The sequence below is a fragment of the Pseudonaja textilis genome, chromosome 1, assembly GCF_049901715.1.
Source record: "Pseudonaja textilis isolate UNSWEBS1 chromosome 1, rPseTex1.2, whole genome shotgun sequence".
Taxonomy (NCBI): Eukaryota; Metazoa; Chordata; class Lepidosauria; order Squamata; family Elapidae; genus Pseudonaja; species Pseudonaja textilis.
Window position 1 is genome coordinate 233,298,409 of NC_141990.1, and position 18,577 is coordinate 233,316,985.

General features: G+C 36.7%; 1 protein-coding gene across 1 annotated transcript in view; it reads left to right on the top strand.

Annotated features, from left to right (window-relative positions):
* The first annotated feature begins 669 nt into the window (after positions 1–669).
* Positions 670–18,577, top strand: part of MUC5AC (mucin 5AC, oligomeric mucus/gel-forming) — a 95,443-nt gene continuing 77,535 nt past the window's right edge. Inside the window, exons 1-8 of the mRNA XM_087920992.1 lie at positions 670–772; positions 4,136–4,309; positions 8,762–8,833; positions 9,427–9,688; positions 9,874–9,988; positions 14,898–14,988; positions 17,234–17,340; positions 17,587–17,803. Coding sequence (XP_087777118.1) covers positions 676–772; positions 4,136–4,309; positions 8,762–8,833; positions 9,427–9,688; positions 9,874–9,988; positions 14,898–14,988; positions 17,234–17,340; positions 17,587–17,803 — 1,135 coding nt within the window. The 5' untranslated portion in view covers positions 670–675. The remainder of the gene's footprint in view (positions 773–4,135; positions 4,310–8,761; positions 8,834–9,426; positions 9,689–9,873; positions 9,989–14,897; positions 14,989–17,233; positions 17,341–17,586; positions 17,804–18,577) is intronic.

Here is an 18,577-nt window from a genome sequence, read left to right on the forward strand (position 1 = left end):
ATCTTTTTTACAGAAATTAACTCAATAATTAAAACATCTACATTTCGGTTAATTTAGCATTTGGGTTGTCTGGAAGTTTTTAAGGAACAGCGTTAATCGTTAGTCTCTTTCTATTTTTGTTTTGAGATATTGTTCTAGTGACTGCTACTTTTAACATGAGTATTTATTTAAAAGGTTATTTAGAACCTGTGTATTAAGGATAGAACAACCCCACCCAATCTTTACGTATTATTTACGAGTTTGTAGTGCTCCCTCCTCCCATTTTTCCTAATTAACAAAATTCCTGAGAAGGAAGTTGGTGCATGACCCAAGGTCATCTAATGAGCTCCTCTGGCTGAGGGAGGACTTGAACTTGGGCCTAGCCCAACTTCTTTACCATTACTCCTCCATGAAGGCCAAGATCCTTGAATTGCATCTTCTCTTTAACCTTATGAAATGGCAAAAGAGGTGATGAACTTTGCTTCCCATTTCATCTGAGTTTCTCCAATGGCCATAGCAACTCTGAATAAAGTAAAACAGCATCATCTCACAATCTGTGCACCTGCTAAAAGATTCTGAAACTCCACCTCTCTGAGAGCTTGTGAAACTATCTGGGAACTCAGCCAGAGTCCACACGCCTGCTATATAAGAGGCATCAAAAGACAAGTGGCTTCTCAGAAGCCCGTCATATGGTACATGCTGCCAAACTCCCCAGGCAGGATGGGGATAGGCAGGGGGACCCGAATACCACTATGGATACCCATACTAATGATCATCTTAAGCCATCAGAAAGGTAGGAAACTTTAAGAGAAGTTCATTTCCTATCATTTGAAAGACATTCAGCAAATGCCTGGCTTACTGAAGGCTTGATCATTTTACGCTGTTTTCTTTGCTTTGCCTCATTAAATGTTATCAGGACTTGAAAAACACTTGCTTGAGTTCGCCTATCAATCACCAATATTCCAGCTTTTATGGAAAAATTGAGCAGTGTTTTGATGGATAAAAATGATTAAAAAAGAGAAGAAAAAACAGTGGTTAAGGGAGCCAATGCAATATGAAGCATATAAAATTAATTCTCTCTTTCATGTACATTTTTTTTCCTGCAAGAATAAATACAGTTTACCATATGTGAATGTCGAAAATTACAAACTTGAGAAGGTTAATAAGGAAAATAAAAACACTGCATTGTTCAGGTGGCTTGTAATAAGATTGTTAAGCTCTTGAAGCCTATTGCAAAGTTCATGCTATTTTTGATGAATTAGAAATCCAGCATTGAATTAATTGCATTTAAAATCATCAGCCATTCAAGGAATGTGAACTTTATGGCCTCCTGGGATTGCGTACTGTCCTGTAATTTATCAGTCATTTTTGAAATAAGGAACAGACCTTTATTTCATATGACCTACAGCGACAAGGTACTCTGAAAAGATTGTGTTCTGGATGTTATTCTAAGCATCTAAGTTCATTTCCCAGAGAAAGTCAGGATGGAAATTATGAGGGTCAAAACTGTTTAAAACACAACATGTAAAAAATGGATTGACGAGAAATACTTACCTTTAGCAATATCTCTTTACATTATCTTCTTGGGAAAATACTATCCATTTTTCTTCCATCCATTTCATACTTGAAATAAATGCAGCTCTCTTTTGAAACTTCAGGGGCTTTGATTATACAAATAATTGTGATTAATAATACCTTACAACATACAGGGTTGCTTATGTAGGCTACATGGAATGTGCCATTCTGATACCTTAGCAGATCTGCCTGAATTAAGATTCCATTTCCTTCTTTTGTCCATGCGTACTGGACAAGTAGGATTAAGATCAGTACAATTATTGCAAAATACATTTACACAGTTTCTACTCAAGGTTCTTGTAGTAAGAAGATGTTAGGAAGTTTTCTAAGAGATATAAAAGAAGAAAATGCCATAAAGTTCATATTTTAATATACTTCTGGTTTCAGCATAAAATTCAGGATTCTTTGCGATAACATTGAATTTGATTAAGGTCAAAGAATTTTGATTTGTTGGACTTAGATGGAATGAAGTTGTTTAGAATCTGTCAAAGTCTGATATTATTCATTTTGGATGGTAACTAATATGTTAGTGAGAATATAAATGTAAGGCTCAAGAGCAGTAAAAAGATAAAATCTGTTTTAGGTTCTGCTCTTCGTCCTTTCTTCATTATTGTCATCATCATCATCATCACCACCACCACTATTCTCCTCTTCCTCCTCATTGTTCTAGTGTAGCATTTCAACAAGGAAAGACAGGAATATCATGCCATTCTATATAAATTAACAACACACTGTAGACATATATCCATATCCATTATAGTCTATTAATAAAATATATAAAATAACTTAAATTATAAGTTATTTTGTATTAACAATAGACTTAAAGAAAACTAACAATGTATATGTGTATGAATCACTTTGTGTGTATGCATATACTCACACACACACACACACACACACACATATATTCTCTACAATGGCTATTTATAAGAAAGGAATATAAAAGGTGACTCATACTAGTAAATTTCTAAATGCTTTTTAGAAAGAAGTTCAAGAAAATGTTTCTCCTTTCTCTTGTACTAGAAAAGGAATACTCAGTGAAGTACAGACATGGCAATTGAAGAGAGACTAAGGAAAGTATTACACAACCTGGCACACAATTATGGAACATGATGTTACAAGCCGAAAGAATTGTCATTTCCTTAAAATAGTGCAGACTTCCATGTTCAGAGGCAGCACAAATTAAATTTCTATTTGTAGGATGAAAACAGAGGAAAGGGGTCCATTAACCCTGTGCTACTTAGATACTTTCTAGAAGCATCTTGCTGAGCATAACTGGAAAGTGGATGCTAGATTAAAACTTATAACTAGTGTGGCTCAAGTTTTGATACAATTGAGTTCTAGAAGGAGACAAGCAGGCTTCATCTCTCAAAACTTACTCTGATAACATTTTTAGATGTTCTACATATTAGCAAGTTATTCCAATGACTATAATTACTATGACCAGGTTCATGAGGCAAAAGGAAAATGAAACAACTTTCTTAGAAATATGTTGCATTTAGGGCCAATAATGCCAAGAGGAATGGCAAAAAGATATAACAAGACACTTGGTAGATTGTTTCCAGACTTATTTATAGACTAGAAAAACCGAAAGCAATAGTATTTTAGTGAGTTTTGACTGATGGAAATTCCACTGATTTTAAAGAAACGTATAAATGTGTGTGTTATGTGTATGCGTGTGTGTATATGGAAATGCATGCACATCCACAACAGAGTTGCACAGACAGATTTGTCAAGAGAAAGAGAGGGAGAGGGAGGGAGGGAGGGAGAGAGAAGGAGAGAGGGAGGGAGACACAGAGAGGGAGAGGGAGAGAGACAGACTTCAAATTGGAGGAATTACAACTTGTATAATAAGTACTTGTATAATATCAAATCAAATTGATCTGCTGCTGCTAGAATTTTCATTGTATTTTGTATGCCTAGTGAAAATATAGGGCTTTCAGAATAATGAGGCCACAACATTGAAATACTTCACAGAACATTTCTCTAGAATTTCTCTAGAATGCCTTTCTTTCTTGCTTTTAGACAGCAAGCTAAAGAGCCATTTTATAGCTGGGTTTTTGAAAGAGAAATGAACTATCAATAAAGAAGAATATTTGTAGTTTAGGGGTGAAATGAGGGGTCCTTGGTACTAATGATGTCAACTAGTTTGGATCGTGAAACGTCTGCAAGAAAACAGCCAAGCTCAGAGACCACCAGAAAGCACTCCGAAGTGAACTAATTATAACCTCAAGCACTTGTTTTTCTATCCTGAATTCTATATTTCATTGAATATTTTAAACTGCTTTAAATGCTGGGTGATGAACAGAGAAAATAAAACATCTCAGAGGATAAATAAAACACTAGAATAGGGATGTCAAATTTGTGGCCCATGGGCTGGATGCATCACAGGCTAGCCCCATTCCCGCCCAGTTTAACAAAGTGGGGGGAAAGGCCCAATACATCACGTAAAGCTGCTGTGATGACACAAGTTTGACATCCCTGCATTAGAAGGACAATAATATTTTGCAGAATTGTTGCAAGTGAATTTTTCATAAAGTCCATGACCATTAATGCTTTGCTTTTCTAATTATTGCGGCAGTACATGCCCAGTTTGGATATCAGCAATCCCAGTATGAGGACCAGCAATCCCAGTATGAGGACCAGAAATCCCAATATGTGGATCAGCAATCCCAGTATGAAGATCAGCAGTCTCAATATGTGGACGAACAACCCTTCCATTCTGAGGAACAGCAAGTGCAGCAGACACATGACTGTAAGTATCTGTAACTTTATGTAGGGCAGAAGAAAAAGGTGAAAACTAAGACTGCATGGCCCCACGTTGCTATTGATCTTTCAGAAAGAGAAGCAGATTTTGCAGATTGATATCTTTGGTTGAGCAACAAGATGTAGACATTGAAAGCATTGGGCTTTCTCTTAGAACGGCAATATGATTAAAGGAGCAGCCTGAATAAAGCATGATAAAGCTGGAAACAAAAACTTATGAAGAACTATTGTGGCAATTGGGTATGGCTAGTCTGGAGAAAAGAAGGACTAGGGGTGACATGATCTCAGTATTCCAGTAGTTGAGGGACTGGCAAGAAGAAGTGTGGGAGAGGTCATCTTATACTCCAAAGCACCAGAAGGCAAGACAAGAAACAATGGGCAGAAACTAATCAAGGAGAGAAAAAAACCTAGAACTAAGGAGATATTTCCTAACAGTAAGAATAGTTTTAATAACAGAATTAACTAGTGCTTGCCTTCAGAAGTTGTGGGTGCTTCGTCACTGTTTTTAAGACTGGACAGCCACCTGTCTAAAATGGTATAGGGTCTCCTGTTTGAGCAGGGGGTTGGACTAGAAGACCTCCAAGGTCCCTTCCATCCCTATTCTGATTAAGCACAGAGGAGAGAGAGGAAAAGAGCTGTCAGACTAACGGCGAGGCATACCATTTCAAATCACTCCTCTCTTTACACAGTGGATCTATTTTCTCAAAGCATTTCAGAGATGAGGAACTAGTAGAGCCAGTAAGATCCAACTCCTTGCCAAAACAGGCCATTCATAATTACACAGATGGTCATCCAAACTCCATCATTGGCACTTGTGCCACCAGGAAGTTATTTTTAAATTAAAATTTCCTAACATATAACATTCACCATCCTCCGTCTCTCCTTTTCTCATTCTGTAATGTGAACTCATTGTTTTGAGCCCAACAACAACAACAACTACATTTGCTTCATCACCTACGCATAATCGCCCTTCAGATATGAAAATGGTGATCATATCACCTGTTAATCATCTTTCCCTCAGGCCTATTGGAAGTGGAGTGGAACAGGAATGTGGGCATCATCCCAAGGTATAAGAAGGCAAGAACTTGCAGACTCTATTAGAGCTAGGCATTGTTTGAGCTTAGCTGGGTAGAAGAATCATAAACACATGAACCTGACATCTAGTTGCTCTCTCATAGTAAGGCTTCGATCTCTTTAAAGTGAGATAATAGAAAGAAGGACTAAGTTGCAAGAGCTTTTGCAGGCAACAGCTTCTTTCATTATCATTCCACATACACATAAAATATATTATACAACTAATAGATTGAGAAACAGTTTCTTTTCCAAGGCAGTAATTGTCTTGCATCAAGTAGTGCATTTGTGATTTAGTCCTATTATTATTATTATAATTATTTTAATTTTTAAAACTGTGTAGTGTGATTGTGATGTGGTGTTTGGGGCACTGTGCTGGACTAGCTTTCAAATTTCATTGTATTCGTGGAATGCAATGACAATAAAGGTATTCTATTCTATTCTATTCCATTCCATTCCATTCTATTCTCTTCTCTTCTCTTCTATTCTATGACATTACCAGGCTCAAAATATCACTGAGAAAAAGCTTACAGCCAGAAAAAGCTTCTCTTTGTTGGGGAGAGAATATTTGGGGATATGCTTGCAAAGCCAGTCAACCAATCCTGTATTCTTACTTCTCTCACTGGTCCTTTTAATTGTTTTTGTGATTGGCAGCTGTCCAGCACACTAAACGCAAAATTAACTGTTCGCCTGCCTTCAAAGTTTACTTCATGCAAAAACTGCACATCCTGCAGCTGTTCTTTCCATTTAAAATAAAAGTGGAATCTTCCCAATGAGAGTTTGGGTAGCTAGGAGAAACAGGGGGAAAATATGTTTTTTTAAGATGGGGCATTGCAAATAAAATTATGTCTACAATGAAGTATTGTTCATTTTCATCAGCTAAGCAGCATACTTACAAACTACACAAGTATTTAATCTCAAACTGTATTTGAATAATGTTCTTAAACAAATATATTCTGTGTATGTGTGGATATACACCCATGATAGTAAGTAGTTTACACCCATGATAGTATGTAGTTTAAAATTAATTAGCCTTTTGATTTTTGTCATTACGTCCCTTCCAATTTAGAAAAGGACAATTTTCAGTAGTAAGAAAAGTTTGGTTAGAACTGTTACAGAATCATTAAAGTTGAAGAAATTAAAATAAGAATGGGGTATATGGTATAAAATAATGGTGTTTCTAAAATACAACATTTAAGATATGCCTTTACCTGGGAAATAGATAGGGTTTTTTTTGGATCAGTTCTAGATTTTGATCATTATTATCCACAAATCTAAATCTAATTTTCCAGTTTTTTTCACATGTATTATAAAAAGAAACATCAAGGTGGCCCTTAAAGTAGTTTAAGACATGCATTTCATTCAATTCACTTTCTATACAAAGCTGAAATTAATTCAACCTAAATTCTCCATTAAATCATTAAATCTTTCAACCATAAAGAAAACTATATTGCCACAAGTCACATGTTGCCAAATAGTAAGGACTAGTTCTTCAGTTATATAGATAAGTGGCAAACAGGAGTTGCTCTGCAAATGGAAGGGTGGAGAAATTTTGCAATGATTCTTGTGTTAAAGAGATTAGGCTGTGATGAAAAACAAATTTGGGATTGTAACTGCTTATTGGCAAGCAGCCATACCTAACAGCTTTTGATGGATTAAGCCCACAGCGATGAAAAAATAATAATAGAAAATGCTTGGAGCAGTGTTTATGCTATGGGCCTGACCAGAATTTTCCATTATCAGTTTCTCTCTGTATTTCTGAGAGAGAGAAATATTTTATGTGAAAAAAATGGTGACAATTTTAGTCTTAATATTTCATTCTTTTTTGTCAACTTCTTCTCTCAAAATGACTGGAAACCTTTTGGTACCATAAAGGCCTAGGAATTACAAAAAAATGACTGGGAACCTTTTGGTACCATAAAGGCCTAGGAATTACAAAAAAAATTCATGACAAGATTCTTTGGTTGAGCAGCCCTGTATTTGAGGGACCAGGACTCCTTTCCTCATTCAGCAAGTCACTATTTCAGTAGTGATTTAAGTTCTCCGTTTAAGCTTGTCAACAAAGATATTCTTTAAAAAAACATTTTATTAGAATTTTGGAATACAATAGAAGTATAAAAAACAGGAAATAGAAAAAAAGGAAGAAAAGTGACAAAAGAAAAGAAAACGGAATTTGGGTTTCTGCCTTTCCTTCTGTTGCGTAATTGCCATCTGCACAAAGAAATATTCTTTAAAGGTAATTACATTTTGCCAACAATTGAAATACTGTTCCACTACCCATTTATAAAGAAATTTAAGTGCAGAAAGGGATTCATTCTCTCACATTTTGATATGGATTGCACAATGGAAATAAAATGTTTGCCACCATGGCTACTTTTATATAGGACATCACTTTCAGAATTAAGCTTAATTATATGAAGACAAATTCCCATAATTTTAGCACTGATTAATGATTTCATATGGTAACATTGCAGTTACAATATGAAACATTACAGGAATGTATTTGAATGATATATTACTATTTTCTCTATTTTTTAATCTGAAAACTTTGTTTCATATTAGTTATATGCATATTTATTCAACAAAGATCCCACTAAATTAAGAATAACTTATATTATTACCAGGAAATTCAGAAAGTTTTGAATTGCCAAATTTATTTGCTTATTTATTTAAAATAAATAAATGCTGCCCATTTAGAGACAACTCTGAGTAGCTTACAAGCATAAAAAATGTGTAAACATTAAAATGATGGACACTAAACAACAATAACAGTAACAACAATAAAAATATGGAGGAGGGAAGCATGAAATACCTCAGGGACAGTTAGATCTATAGCCACCTTCAGAGTGGTACATTCCTTTGGGGGCCCCAGGCCAAGTTGCAGAGCCAGGTCTTCAGGCCTTTGTGGAAGGTCAGGAGGGTGGTTGTATATCTCACCTTGGAAGGTATGATGCTCCAAAAGGTAAGAGCCATGGCAGAAAAGGCTCTTCTCCTGGACATCTGGACTTCAATTTGATGAAGAAACTATTGTTATTCCTTTAACTATTCCTGCACTCTAAGAATTGCACTGTATTCTTTAGAACTCCAGCTGAGAATATTCCAATTACTCAGCTAATCAAAGAATGAAAGATCTGCCAAAATAAATATCAAATATTTATAAATATTAGAGTTGCCTTGAACTGCAAGATAGGCAACAAATAAATTTGATCATAAAAAGATAAAGGTAAAGGTTCCCCTCACACATACGTACTAGTCATTTCTGAATTTAGAGAGAGAAATATCACTAGACAATGTAATCATTACTGAGGTTTAGAAATACGTTGTGGCATTGCAAATATGTTTGGTCTATAATGGAATTCTTTTCTTTCAGATTTTACCACATTAGCGCCCTTAAGTCCTGTGAGCATGATCCCTGCATTGAGAACAACAATGGTTATCAAGTGTAAGTTGGTCAAAGATAATATTTTTATATTGTAAAAATAGTTTTAGATTGCTTGCTCTTATATGAATTTAAGAGTTTAGTTCTAGTCACATCAGTGATGTGAGCTCAGAGTGAAAATAGAAGACTTTATGAAGAATAGAGCAATCAAAAAGAAGGGTGGAAAGGAAGGAAACTCAATGGCAAATAGCAACAAATAATCACACCGAAATGTTGCCATTCTTTATGTGAATGATTGAGGCTATGTACTCCAGACAAGACAGCCATTTGGTGTCATGGTTAAGGCATCAGGCTAGAAACCAGAAGGCTATGAGTTCTAGTCCCACCTTAGGAACAAACCTTTGAGCCAGTCACTTTCTGTCAGCCCTAGGAAGAAGGCAATAGCAAACCACTTCAAAAAAAAAAACCTTTCCAAGAAAAATGCAGCAATTTGTCTAGGCAGTCTCAAGTAATTGGTCATGATTGAAAGAGTGGAAAAAAACCTCTTAGAGGAATGGATGAGAAAATAAATGGGTGGATGAGGGGATGGGTTGACTGAGGTGGCTAAAGAAGATAGTTTTGAACAAAAAGTTTTACATATTACTTTGAATCCACAGCTGGAAACTCTGCTCATAATCATAGAGTGTGTAGCACTTGGGGCAATTTCCACTTCAAGACCTTTGATGGAGATATCTATCAGTTTCCTGGACTCTGCAATTATGTCTTTGCATCCCACTGCAAATCCTCTTATGAAGACTTCAATGTGCAAATAAGACACTTGGTGATTAAGAATGTTACCGTTATAAGCCATGTGGTTTTAAAACTTGATGGAGTAGCTGTTGAACTGACCACAAATTCCATTATTGTCAATGGAGAGCCGTAAGTTTCATTATTTAAACAAATATATTTTGGTTATTTGAACACCACAAATTCCAGTCACATCAGGGCAAGGAGGAAGAGTGTCATTTCATATATCATTCGTATTCCACTTTAACATTTGTAAATGAGAAGTTTCCTGTAAGGGAATTTCTGTCACTTTCAGTTGCAATGTGCTTTATTTCTAGGGTTCAGTTGCCTTACAGCCACTTAGGAATTCTGATGGAGAGAATCTCAGATTATCTTAAGATCCAAGGGAAATCAGGAATCACCCTGATGTGGAATCATGGGGACAGCCTTTTGGTAAGAACCTATTCTAGATATAGAAAGGAATTCCTATTATGGTTTTGGAAAAGACTTGTGGATCTTTGCTTACACAAATATATTATGTCTGTCTTTCTATCCACATATCCATCTATCTATCTATCTATCTATCTATCTATCTATCTATCTATCTATCTATCTATCTATCTATACAAATATTGTACATACCAGTGATGGCTAACCTTTCCCAAATTGCGTGCAAAAAGTGCCCGTGCATGCCTGCATCCATGATGCAATACATGTGTGACTCTCTCCACCACCCTGTGCATGTGCATGTGACCCCCTGCACTGTACACCTCTGCACATGCACGCATGATCCCTCCTGCATCACACACCTCCATGCATGTGCACGCAACACCTCTCTCACATGGTGCATGCCTCTGCGCATGCGTGGCAGATAGCCAACAATCAGCTGACTGGTGGGGGTGCATGCATGCGCAGTGGGGCTCCTTCGGGCGACCTCTCGCATGCTGGCAGAAGTGGCCCTGACTGCCTCTTCCAGTACTGATGCCATAGGTTCACCATCATGGGTATATGCAGTATGTGTGAGAGAGTGTTATTCAGGGGTGGGATTCAAATTTTTTAACAATTGGTTCTGTGGGTGTGGCTTAAATGGTGGGTGTGGTCATGTTATGCTTCCTTATTTAATTGATGTTCTTAATTGCGTGTCTGTTCTTGAAGATATCTTTGCTTGCACAATTAGATACTGAAAATGTAGCTATGAGGCTAAGGACTATCAGATCTAAGTTTCAAAAATCTGGATGATCGCTTGATGTAAGCAAAAACAGAAAGGTTTTCCACATCTCACTGTTGTCATTTAGTCAAATTTTGCAGCCCAAAACTAGCAGCCTTAATGGTACGCGATAGTGCGCGGTTTCGATCTGTGCTCACCGCTGGAGCGCCCCGAGCTGGCTGGCTTCGAGGCTAAGCCACCCCATAGAGGTGGTGAAGAGTGGGGAGACTGCCAGTAGGGTTGAGGAGAGCTGCATCTCTCCTCCTCAGCTCGCCATTACTCCCTTTCCCGAAGGTGGTTGCAGCGGTGGTCAGAAATTGCCACCTCAAAGAAGAACTCGACCGGAAAAGAATGTGCAGGAGGAAGATAAGAAAATAAAGTTTTGACTGACTGGGTTAAACTGCAAAAGCAACAACTAAGTTACCCTGGAATTTAAACTAAAAAAAAAAGTAACATTGTTCCCAAAGAAGACTTTGAAGCAGTGAAGGAAAGGGAAAAGGGAAAGGATTTGGGTTTTTCTTCTTCTCTCCCTTTCCCTATACTGACAGCTAAGAGATTTAAATAAGAAATTGGAAAAAAAATCCACTTTGACATCAATAGGCATTTAAGCTGAAAATAAAATGTCAAAGCGATAAAGATTTCTGGATACTTAAAAGTTTTTAAAAGCAGGAAAGGAGAGAAAAAGAATAAAAGGGCAGGATTTGGAAAAAAGGGAGGAGACTGCCTGGAATTAAAAGGAATTTACAGCAAAATTTCAACAAGACTTCTAAAAGATACATCCTAACTGAAACTTGGCAACAGAATAGTAGAACCCCAGGAAGAGAAATGGAAAAAAGAAGTATGAAGAAACAGTTTGGGAGTATTTGGATTATTTGTTGATTTCTGGATTTTTGGTTATTGCATTTGAATGACTAAAATCAATCGGGTGGTTGTTTAAAAGTGTTTAAAATGGCACTACATTTAGATGAACTGAAAATGGAACTTAAAAAGTACAAAGAAGATGCACAAGAAGGGAGAGGTTCTTTTGGCTTTGTATTTCAATTCTTAGAAATGGAGATCTGGAACTATGAGAAACAACAAGAAATGCCTGCAGAACAAGAAGACTAGGACAAAGAATGTTCTTGAATGAACAAGTAATTTTATGTGAGGAAAAGAAAGGAAAGGGGGGGAAAGAGAATGAAAAGTTTAAGATTTGAAAAAGCAACCAAGAAAAGGAAGTATAGTTTGAAAAATAAGTATAATATTAGAAAGCAACAGAAGAGGGGAATACAGAAGAGAGAATTAGAAGTAGAGAGACAAGGGGGTAAAAAGGGGAAGGAGAAGAAGAGAGGGAAGAAGGAAAGGAAATGAAGTTATAAAGGACAGAAACAAGATATGGAGAAACGACCTATTTAGAGATAATGGGTGAAAATTTAATTGAAAAAGGGATTCTGCAAAGGTACATAAGATAGTATTATTATATTAGAAATAGAAATAATTTTAGAAAATATGAAACAATGTATGATTAAAATGATGGATAAAATAGTTATTGTAATCTAGTGAAATGTTTGTTAATAAATAAATGAAATAAAATGAATGAGAGAATTGAATTAGGAAAGGATGGGAGCATTTTAATTATTTAATGCTTTAAAAAAATCAAAAAATCAATTACAGAAAGCTTATAAGTGTTCCCAAGGAAGTATGATATTTAATTGAAAAGAAATGTTAAAGGTGTTAAGACTTTAATAAATATTAATGATAGAACTGAATTGGAATGGAATGAGTGTTTTAATTATATATATTTAGAATCACTTTTTAAGAATATAATGTGTATTTTAAGAATGTACCAAGCAGAATTTGATTGGAAGTTATGTATTATATTGAAAGTTATAACCTCAAGGTATATATTGAAGCTTAAATAAGAGTTGAATGGATAAAATCAAAAGATATAAAGGTGTCATACTCCAATTAGTAACTACAGGAGAAAATCTGTTAAATGAGAAAAGAAAATATGAAATTGAAACAGGACAGACAAAAGTATAAATATAATGATTGGAATTAAGATGAGATAATTAAAATAAAATTGAGAAAATTAAGAGAGGAGAAAAACTATGTAGAAAATATAAAACAGTAATAAGATATGGAATGGAACATAAAAGTGAGCATGAAATTGAGTTTGTGTCTATATAAAGAAGTGTAACCAGGGACCATGCTATTTTTGAAAAAAAGATGTTTTATTTATATTATGGGGTTTTTTTTGTGAAAACCTAAATAAAAATTTCCAAAAAAAAAAAAAAATTGCTCAGCAACCTCATTAATGTTTAAGCAAAGAATCAAATGAATTTTGACTCCTGATCTTGAGCATCAGAACCTTTCTCCTCTTTCAGGAGGAGAAAATACTAGCAAATGCCATTGTTCTCATGATGATTTGGAAGGTCTCCTCTCTTCAGATGACATAACTCAGTGAAGAGCCTTCCAAACCATCACAAGAATGGGCCCTGCATGAAGGATGGAATGAAGTGACAGAAAGACTCCCATAAAGGATGGAGTACCACAATGGGTGTGGTGGGGCAGAGAGAGGATTTTCAGAAGCTGGTGGGTGCCTCCCAAGGCCTCCTCCAGTTTCCAAGGCACCCCATGCACAGTTGCTTAATGACTGCAACAGGTAGATCTTGGATTGCAGCCACTTGAGCAAGATGGTCATGTGGCTGACTTAGTAATGACTGTAATGACCAAGTTTAAACTTAGCTGCCATGATTAGTAGAGGACTACCTTCAGTCTCATTCCATTTATTTCTTATCCCTTTTCTTGTTGATTCTTCAGTACTTGTCTCACTTGATTTGGTGTCTGACAATATTCAGGCATGTTGATAAATTTAGTTTATGCCCTGATGAACGAGGCACAGCAACATTGAGGGCTGTCCTTTCTCTTCTATTCTGGGATGACTTCAAGGAAATGTTTGGGAAGGTTTGTTTCATTTTAAGTACATAATCTGAGGGTCCTCCTGGATTCAAGATTCCTGCTTGAGGAGCGGGTGGCAATCATTGCAAAGAGGCCTTTGCTCAACTTTCTGTTATGTACCAGTTGCATCCCTTCCCTAATTTCAAGAAGAGATTGGACTCCCATCTGTCAGAAATGGTGTAGGGTCTCCTGCTTGGGCAGGAGGTTGGACTAAATGATCGATAAGGTCCCTCTGATTAGCTGTATCTGAGAAGCACTTATTTCTGTCACTCATACCCTGGTAATCTCCTGTATGGACTACTGCAATGTCCTCTACATGTAGCTATCCTTGAAAAGTGTTCAGAAGCTGTAGCTGGTGAAGAATGAGGTGGCATGTGCAGTTCTGGCTGTCCCTAGGAGTTGCACATGTGACACCTCAGTTATGTGAGCTGCTTGTTTGCTTCTGAGTCCGATTCAAGGTATTGATTATTACCTTTAAAGCCCTTCAGAGAATGGGATCATCTTGTCTCAATTACTTTGACTCAGCCAACCTGGCTAAGTAGGGGAGATATGTTGTGATCCCTGGCATAGGGTTCAAGATTGGCATGGTTGCAGGATGGCTGCAATGCAACTCAGGATGGTTGCATTTCCCCCTATCTTTTATTACTGTTTAACCTTTGTTTTAATACTGTTTTTAAACTTTGCTTATGATTAAAAGCAAGTCTCTTTGACTGTAATGGATTTTATTTGTAAACCATCCAGAGTCACTCAGATGAGATGGGCAGTATATTTAATTAATTTGATTAATAAATTGAAGAAGTTTGATTTTAACCAAAATATTAATGGCTTATGAAGTACGCCTGCTAAAATGAGTCATAATTAATATTAAATACCACTTACTGCTCAAAGAGACATCAGAACAAAACCTTTCTATCTTCAATTTTAATTGTACCATAGGAAAAGGGTGCAATGGCCTGTTTATTTTGTACAACACCATGATTTAACATGACAGTCAAAGGCAACAGTTGGATGTAATGGGAATTCAAAAATAAGAAAGAAAACAGAAATCCACTATCGGATCTTAAAGCTAATCCAAATGAACTTCATTTTAATCTCTACACATGCTCATCTCTACACCTGTTTACCAATGTTATACATAGCCTGTTGTCATTTCTTAATTTTCATTCTTAAAACTCTAGATCTTCACTATAGTTACATTATTTTGTCTTGTTTTAGTTGGAACTAAATGAAAAATATGCTAATCAAACTTGTGGCCTTTGTGGAGATTTCAATCAAATTGCAACCTACAATGAATTCATTTCCAACAGTAAGTGGCAAAAATAGTAGATTTCTGTTTTTATTGCTTTTGGGGTCACATCTCAATTTATTTCTAGAACAGGATTTATTCTGACAATACCACTAAAAGATAATTGGTTTGACAGCATTAAACTATGCAACTGTATGATGTTATAAAAAGGATTAAGATTGTTGAAATAACCACTTCCAAATATGAAAGGATCCTAGGTTTGTTTCTTTATTATTTGCTTTTTCAGAACTAATGTAGAAATTCCATGCACCTTTTTAAACCTAGATATCTGTTTTTCACTTCAGCCTGGAAAGAAGGCTGTAAAATTTAATGTGGTCAGAGATGTGCCAGGAAAAGAAAATAATGGGTTTCTCTTGCAAGGAGTTACAGCTCAGATTAATATGTGTTTCTCTACTGCATGCTGGTGGAGAATTCTGGGAATTGGAGTCCACATATTTTAAAGTTACTGAGAATGAGAAATATTGAGCTAAATTCAAGGACTGGCTGCAATGTTACTTTTTCATCACAGTCGTAATTAAAGGTCACTCAATATATGAATTGGGCAGGTTTGTAAAGCAAAAGAAAGCTGAAGTAAGATCATAGTCACAGCCCAGGTTTCACTTAGCTTAATGATTGAATCCTAACTGTAGCTCAGGGGGTCTTCAAACTTGTCAGCTTGAAGACTTGTGGACTTCAACTCCCAGGATTCCTCCTCCAGTCATGTTAGCTCAGGAATTCTGGGAGTTGAAGTCCACAAGTCTTAAACTTGCCAAGTTTGAAGACCCTTGAGTGTAGCTACTAAACAAGGACAACCTGTAATGACAACTTAGAAGAGAATTAATGCATAGGCATAAGATAAAGATTGATGCTTCTCAACAAATAAATGTTCTGTCTTACATATTGGCAAAAAAAATCAGAAAATAAAATACAGGCTGTATAGTCAAGACCTTGTTGATGATCCAAACTCTGTCAAGGACTTTGGAGTACTCATCTCTAAGGATCTAAGTGTTGAGCCCACTGTAACTTCCTAGCCAAAAAGGCATTAAGAGCTGTTAACCTAATCCTATGTAGCTTTTTCTCTGGTAATGTCACACTACTAACTAGAGCATACAAAACATTTGCTAGACCAATACTTGAATACAGCTCATCAGTCTGGAATCCACATTACATATCTCATATTAACACAGTAGAGAAAGTCCACAAATATTTCACAAGAAGAGTTCTCCACTCCTCTACTCGTTGCAGAATACCTTATGCCACCAGACTTGAAATTCTAGACCTAGAAAACCTAGAACTACGCTGCCTTCGATCTGATATAAGTATAGTATATAAAATCATACATTGCATGTCCTACCTGTCAATGAATACTTCAGCTTCAACCATAACAATACAAGAGCACACAATAGATACAAACTCATGGTTAACTGCATCAAACTTGATTGCAGGAAATACAACTTCAGCAACAGAGTGGTCAATGTCTGGAATACTGTATCTGACTCTGTGGTTTCTTACCCAAACCCCAAAAACTTTAACCTTAGACTGTCTACTATTGACCTCACCCCTTTCCTAAGAGGTCTGTAGGGAGTGTGCATAAGCGCACCAAAGTGCCTACCATCCCTGTCTTATTGTTTCTTTTATTTTTTTTATATGTATCCATGTATTCATAACTATGTTTATACAATACTTATACCTATTATCTTGTAAGCAATTGACAAATCAAATCAAATAAATGAATAAAATAAGTAAATTCAAGAGGACTCATTGGCCGGGGTGGGGGACCTATGAAGAGGAAGCCTTATAAAAACAAGTCAAGATGGCAATAAAAAGGGTAAAGCTTCAGACATGTAGTTACTGCTACCATCTTGATCAGAGGTCCCCAAACATGGTAACTTTAAGACTTGTGGACTTCAACTCCCAGAATTCTCCAGCCAGCTGGGAGTTGAAGTCCATAAGTCTTAAAGTTGTCAAGTTTGGAAACCTCTGATCTTGACTGTTCCTGAAACACCACTGCTCAGTGATATCCAAAACTAGGGGACTTTAACTCTTCATAACGGGAAGGAGAGATTGGCCTAATTAACCTCATTGTCTTGACAAGAACCAGTTTGGTTTCATATCATGAAGACTGATGATCTTTCTTGGACCCCTTTGCCAGATTTATTTCACCCAGAGGGAATATAGTAAAGTTGCAGCCTGTGTCTAAACAGGTCTCTCTTTTTTTGTAATCCTGCTTTGTGAACATGCTAAAATGGCCTTCTACTTATTGCAGATGTCCAGCTGACTCCTTTGCAGTTTGGAAACATGCAGAAGATGGACGGACCCACAGAACAATGTGAAGATCCTGTCCCTTTACCTGGAACCCAATGCAGTCAGGCTGTAAGGATTTGTATTTCATTTCATTCTCTATAAGGGAATTTGGCTGCTTCCTCCCCCCTCTTCTTTTTCTTTTTCTTCCCTCTTAAGAGCAAGTAGAAGACAATTAAAACAGTAAAATCGTGAAAACAAAACAAAACACCAAGCTTGTAAACATTAGCAATGCTGATCAATAATATGTAGTAGCTTCCTGTGTTTATACATAATGTCATGTTCATATCTTAGCAGCACTGATTTCTTTTTTTCTAGACCACTCTGTGCCAAAATATACTGACTGGTAATGCATTTGAAGCTTGCAATGCGTTGGTTGATGTGCATGACTACATTGATGCTTGCAAACAAGACATATGCCAATGTAATCCATCTGTGACTGAGGTCTGCATCTGTAACACCTTTGCTGAGTACTCCAGGCAATGCTCCCATGCTGGTGGACAACCACTTGAATGGCGAACAGAAGATTTCTGTCGTAAGTATTAGTTCCAAAAGAAAACTGCATTCCTATGGAGAACTCTTTGCAATCAGTGTATAATAGAATCCTAGATAAGGCAGTTAGAGGCCATCAAGATCAATCCTATGCCTAAACAGGGAAATCCAAATCAGTGGTGGGATTCAAATTTTTTTTTGGTGGGTGTGACAGGGGAAGGTTACTGTAAAATCCCCTTTCCCTCCTCACCCCACTAACCTGCTTTCCAGCTTTGTTCTTCTGTGCAGGGCAACAAAAGAAGATCCAGTCGATCAGCTGGGACTCAGGAGGCAGGGAACAGATGGGGGCGGGGACAGTCAGAGGTGGTATTTGCCAGTTCTCTGAACTACTCAAAATTTTTGCTACCGGTTCTCCAGAACTGGTCAGAACCTGCTGAATACCACCTCTGATCCAGATCCAATTCAAAGAGATGCAGCCTACAACATTCAAATATCGCTGAAGCAGCTTCAGCTGATTAAGCTAACCAATGGGATATTCAGAGTTTAGTGAGGGTTATATGCAGGAACTCTGCATATCTCCAACCAGGATTTAGCTCAGTTTTGAACAGTTCTTATCAGTAAGAAGCTGGTGCTAATGTTTAATATACCTTTTTAAAAAATAACCCATTAGATTCAGCCTTTAAGGTTTGTTTAAAAAAGAAGCCTTTCCTCAGTTTTATATATCTAAAGAGCATTACCACTGCTTTTTAAAACAAACATACACAAACAAAACATCAAAGCATCAGGACATGTTCCATCTTATGTACATACAGTGTGC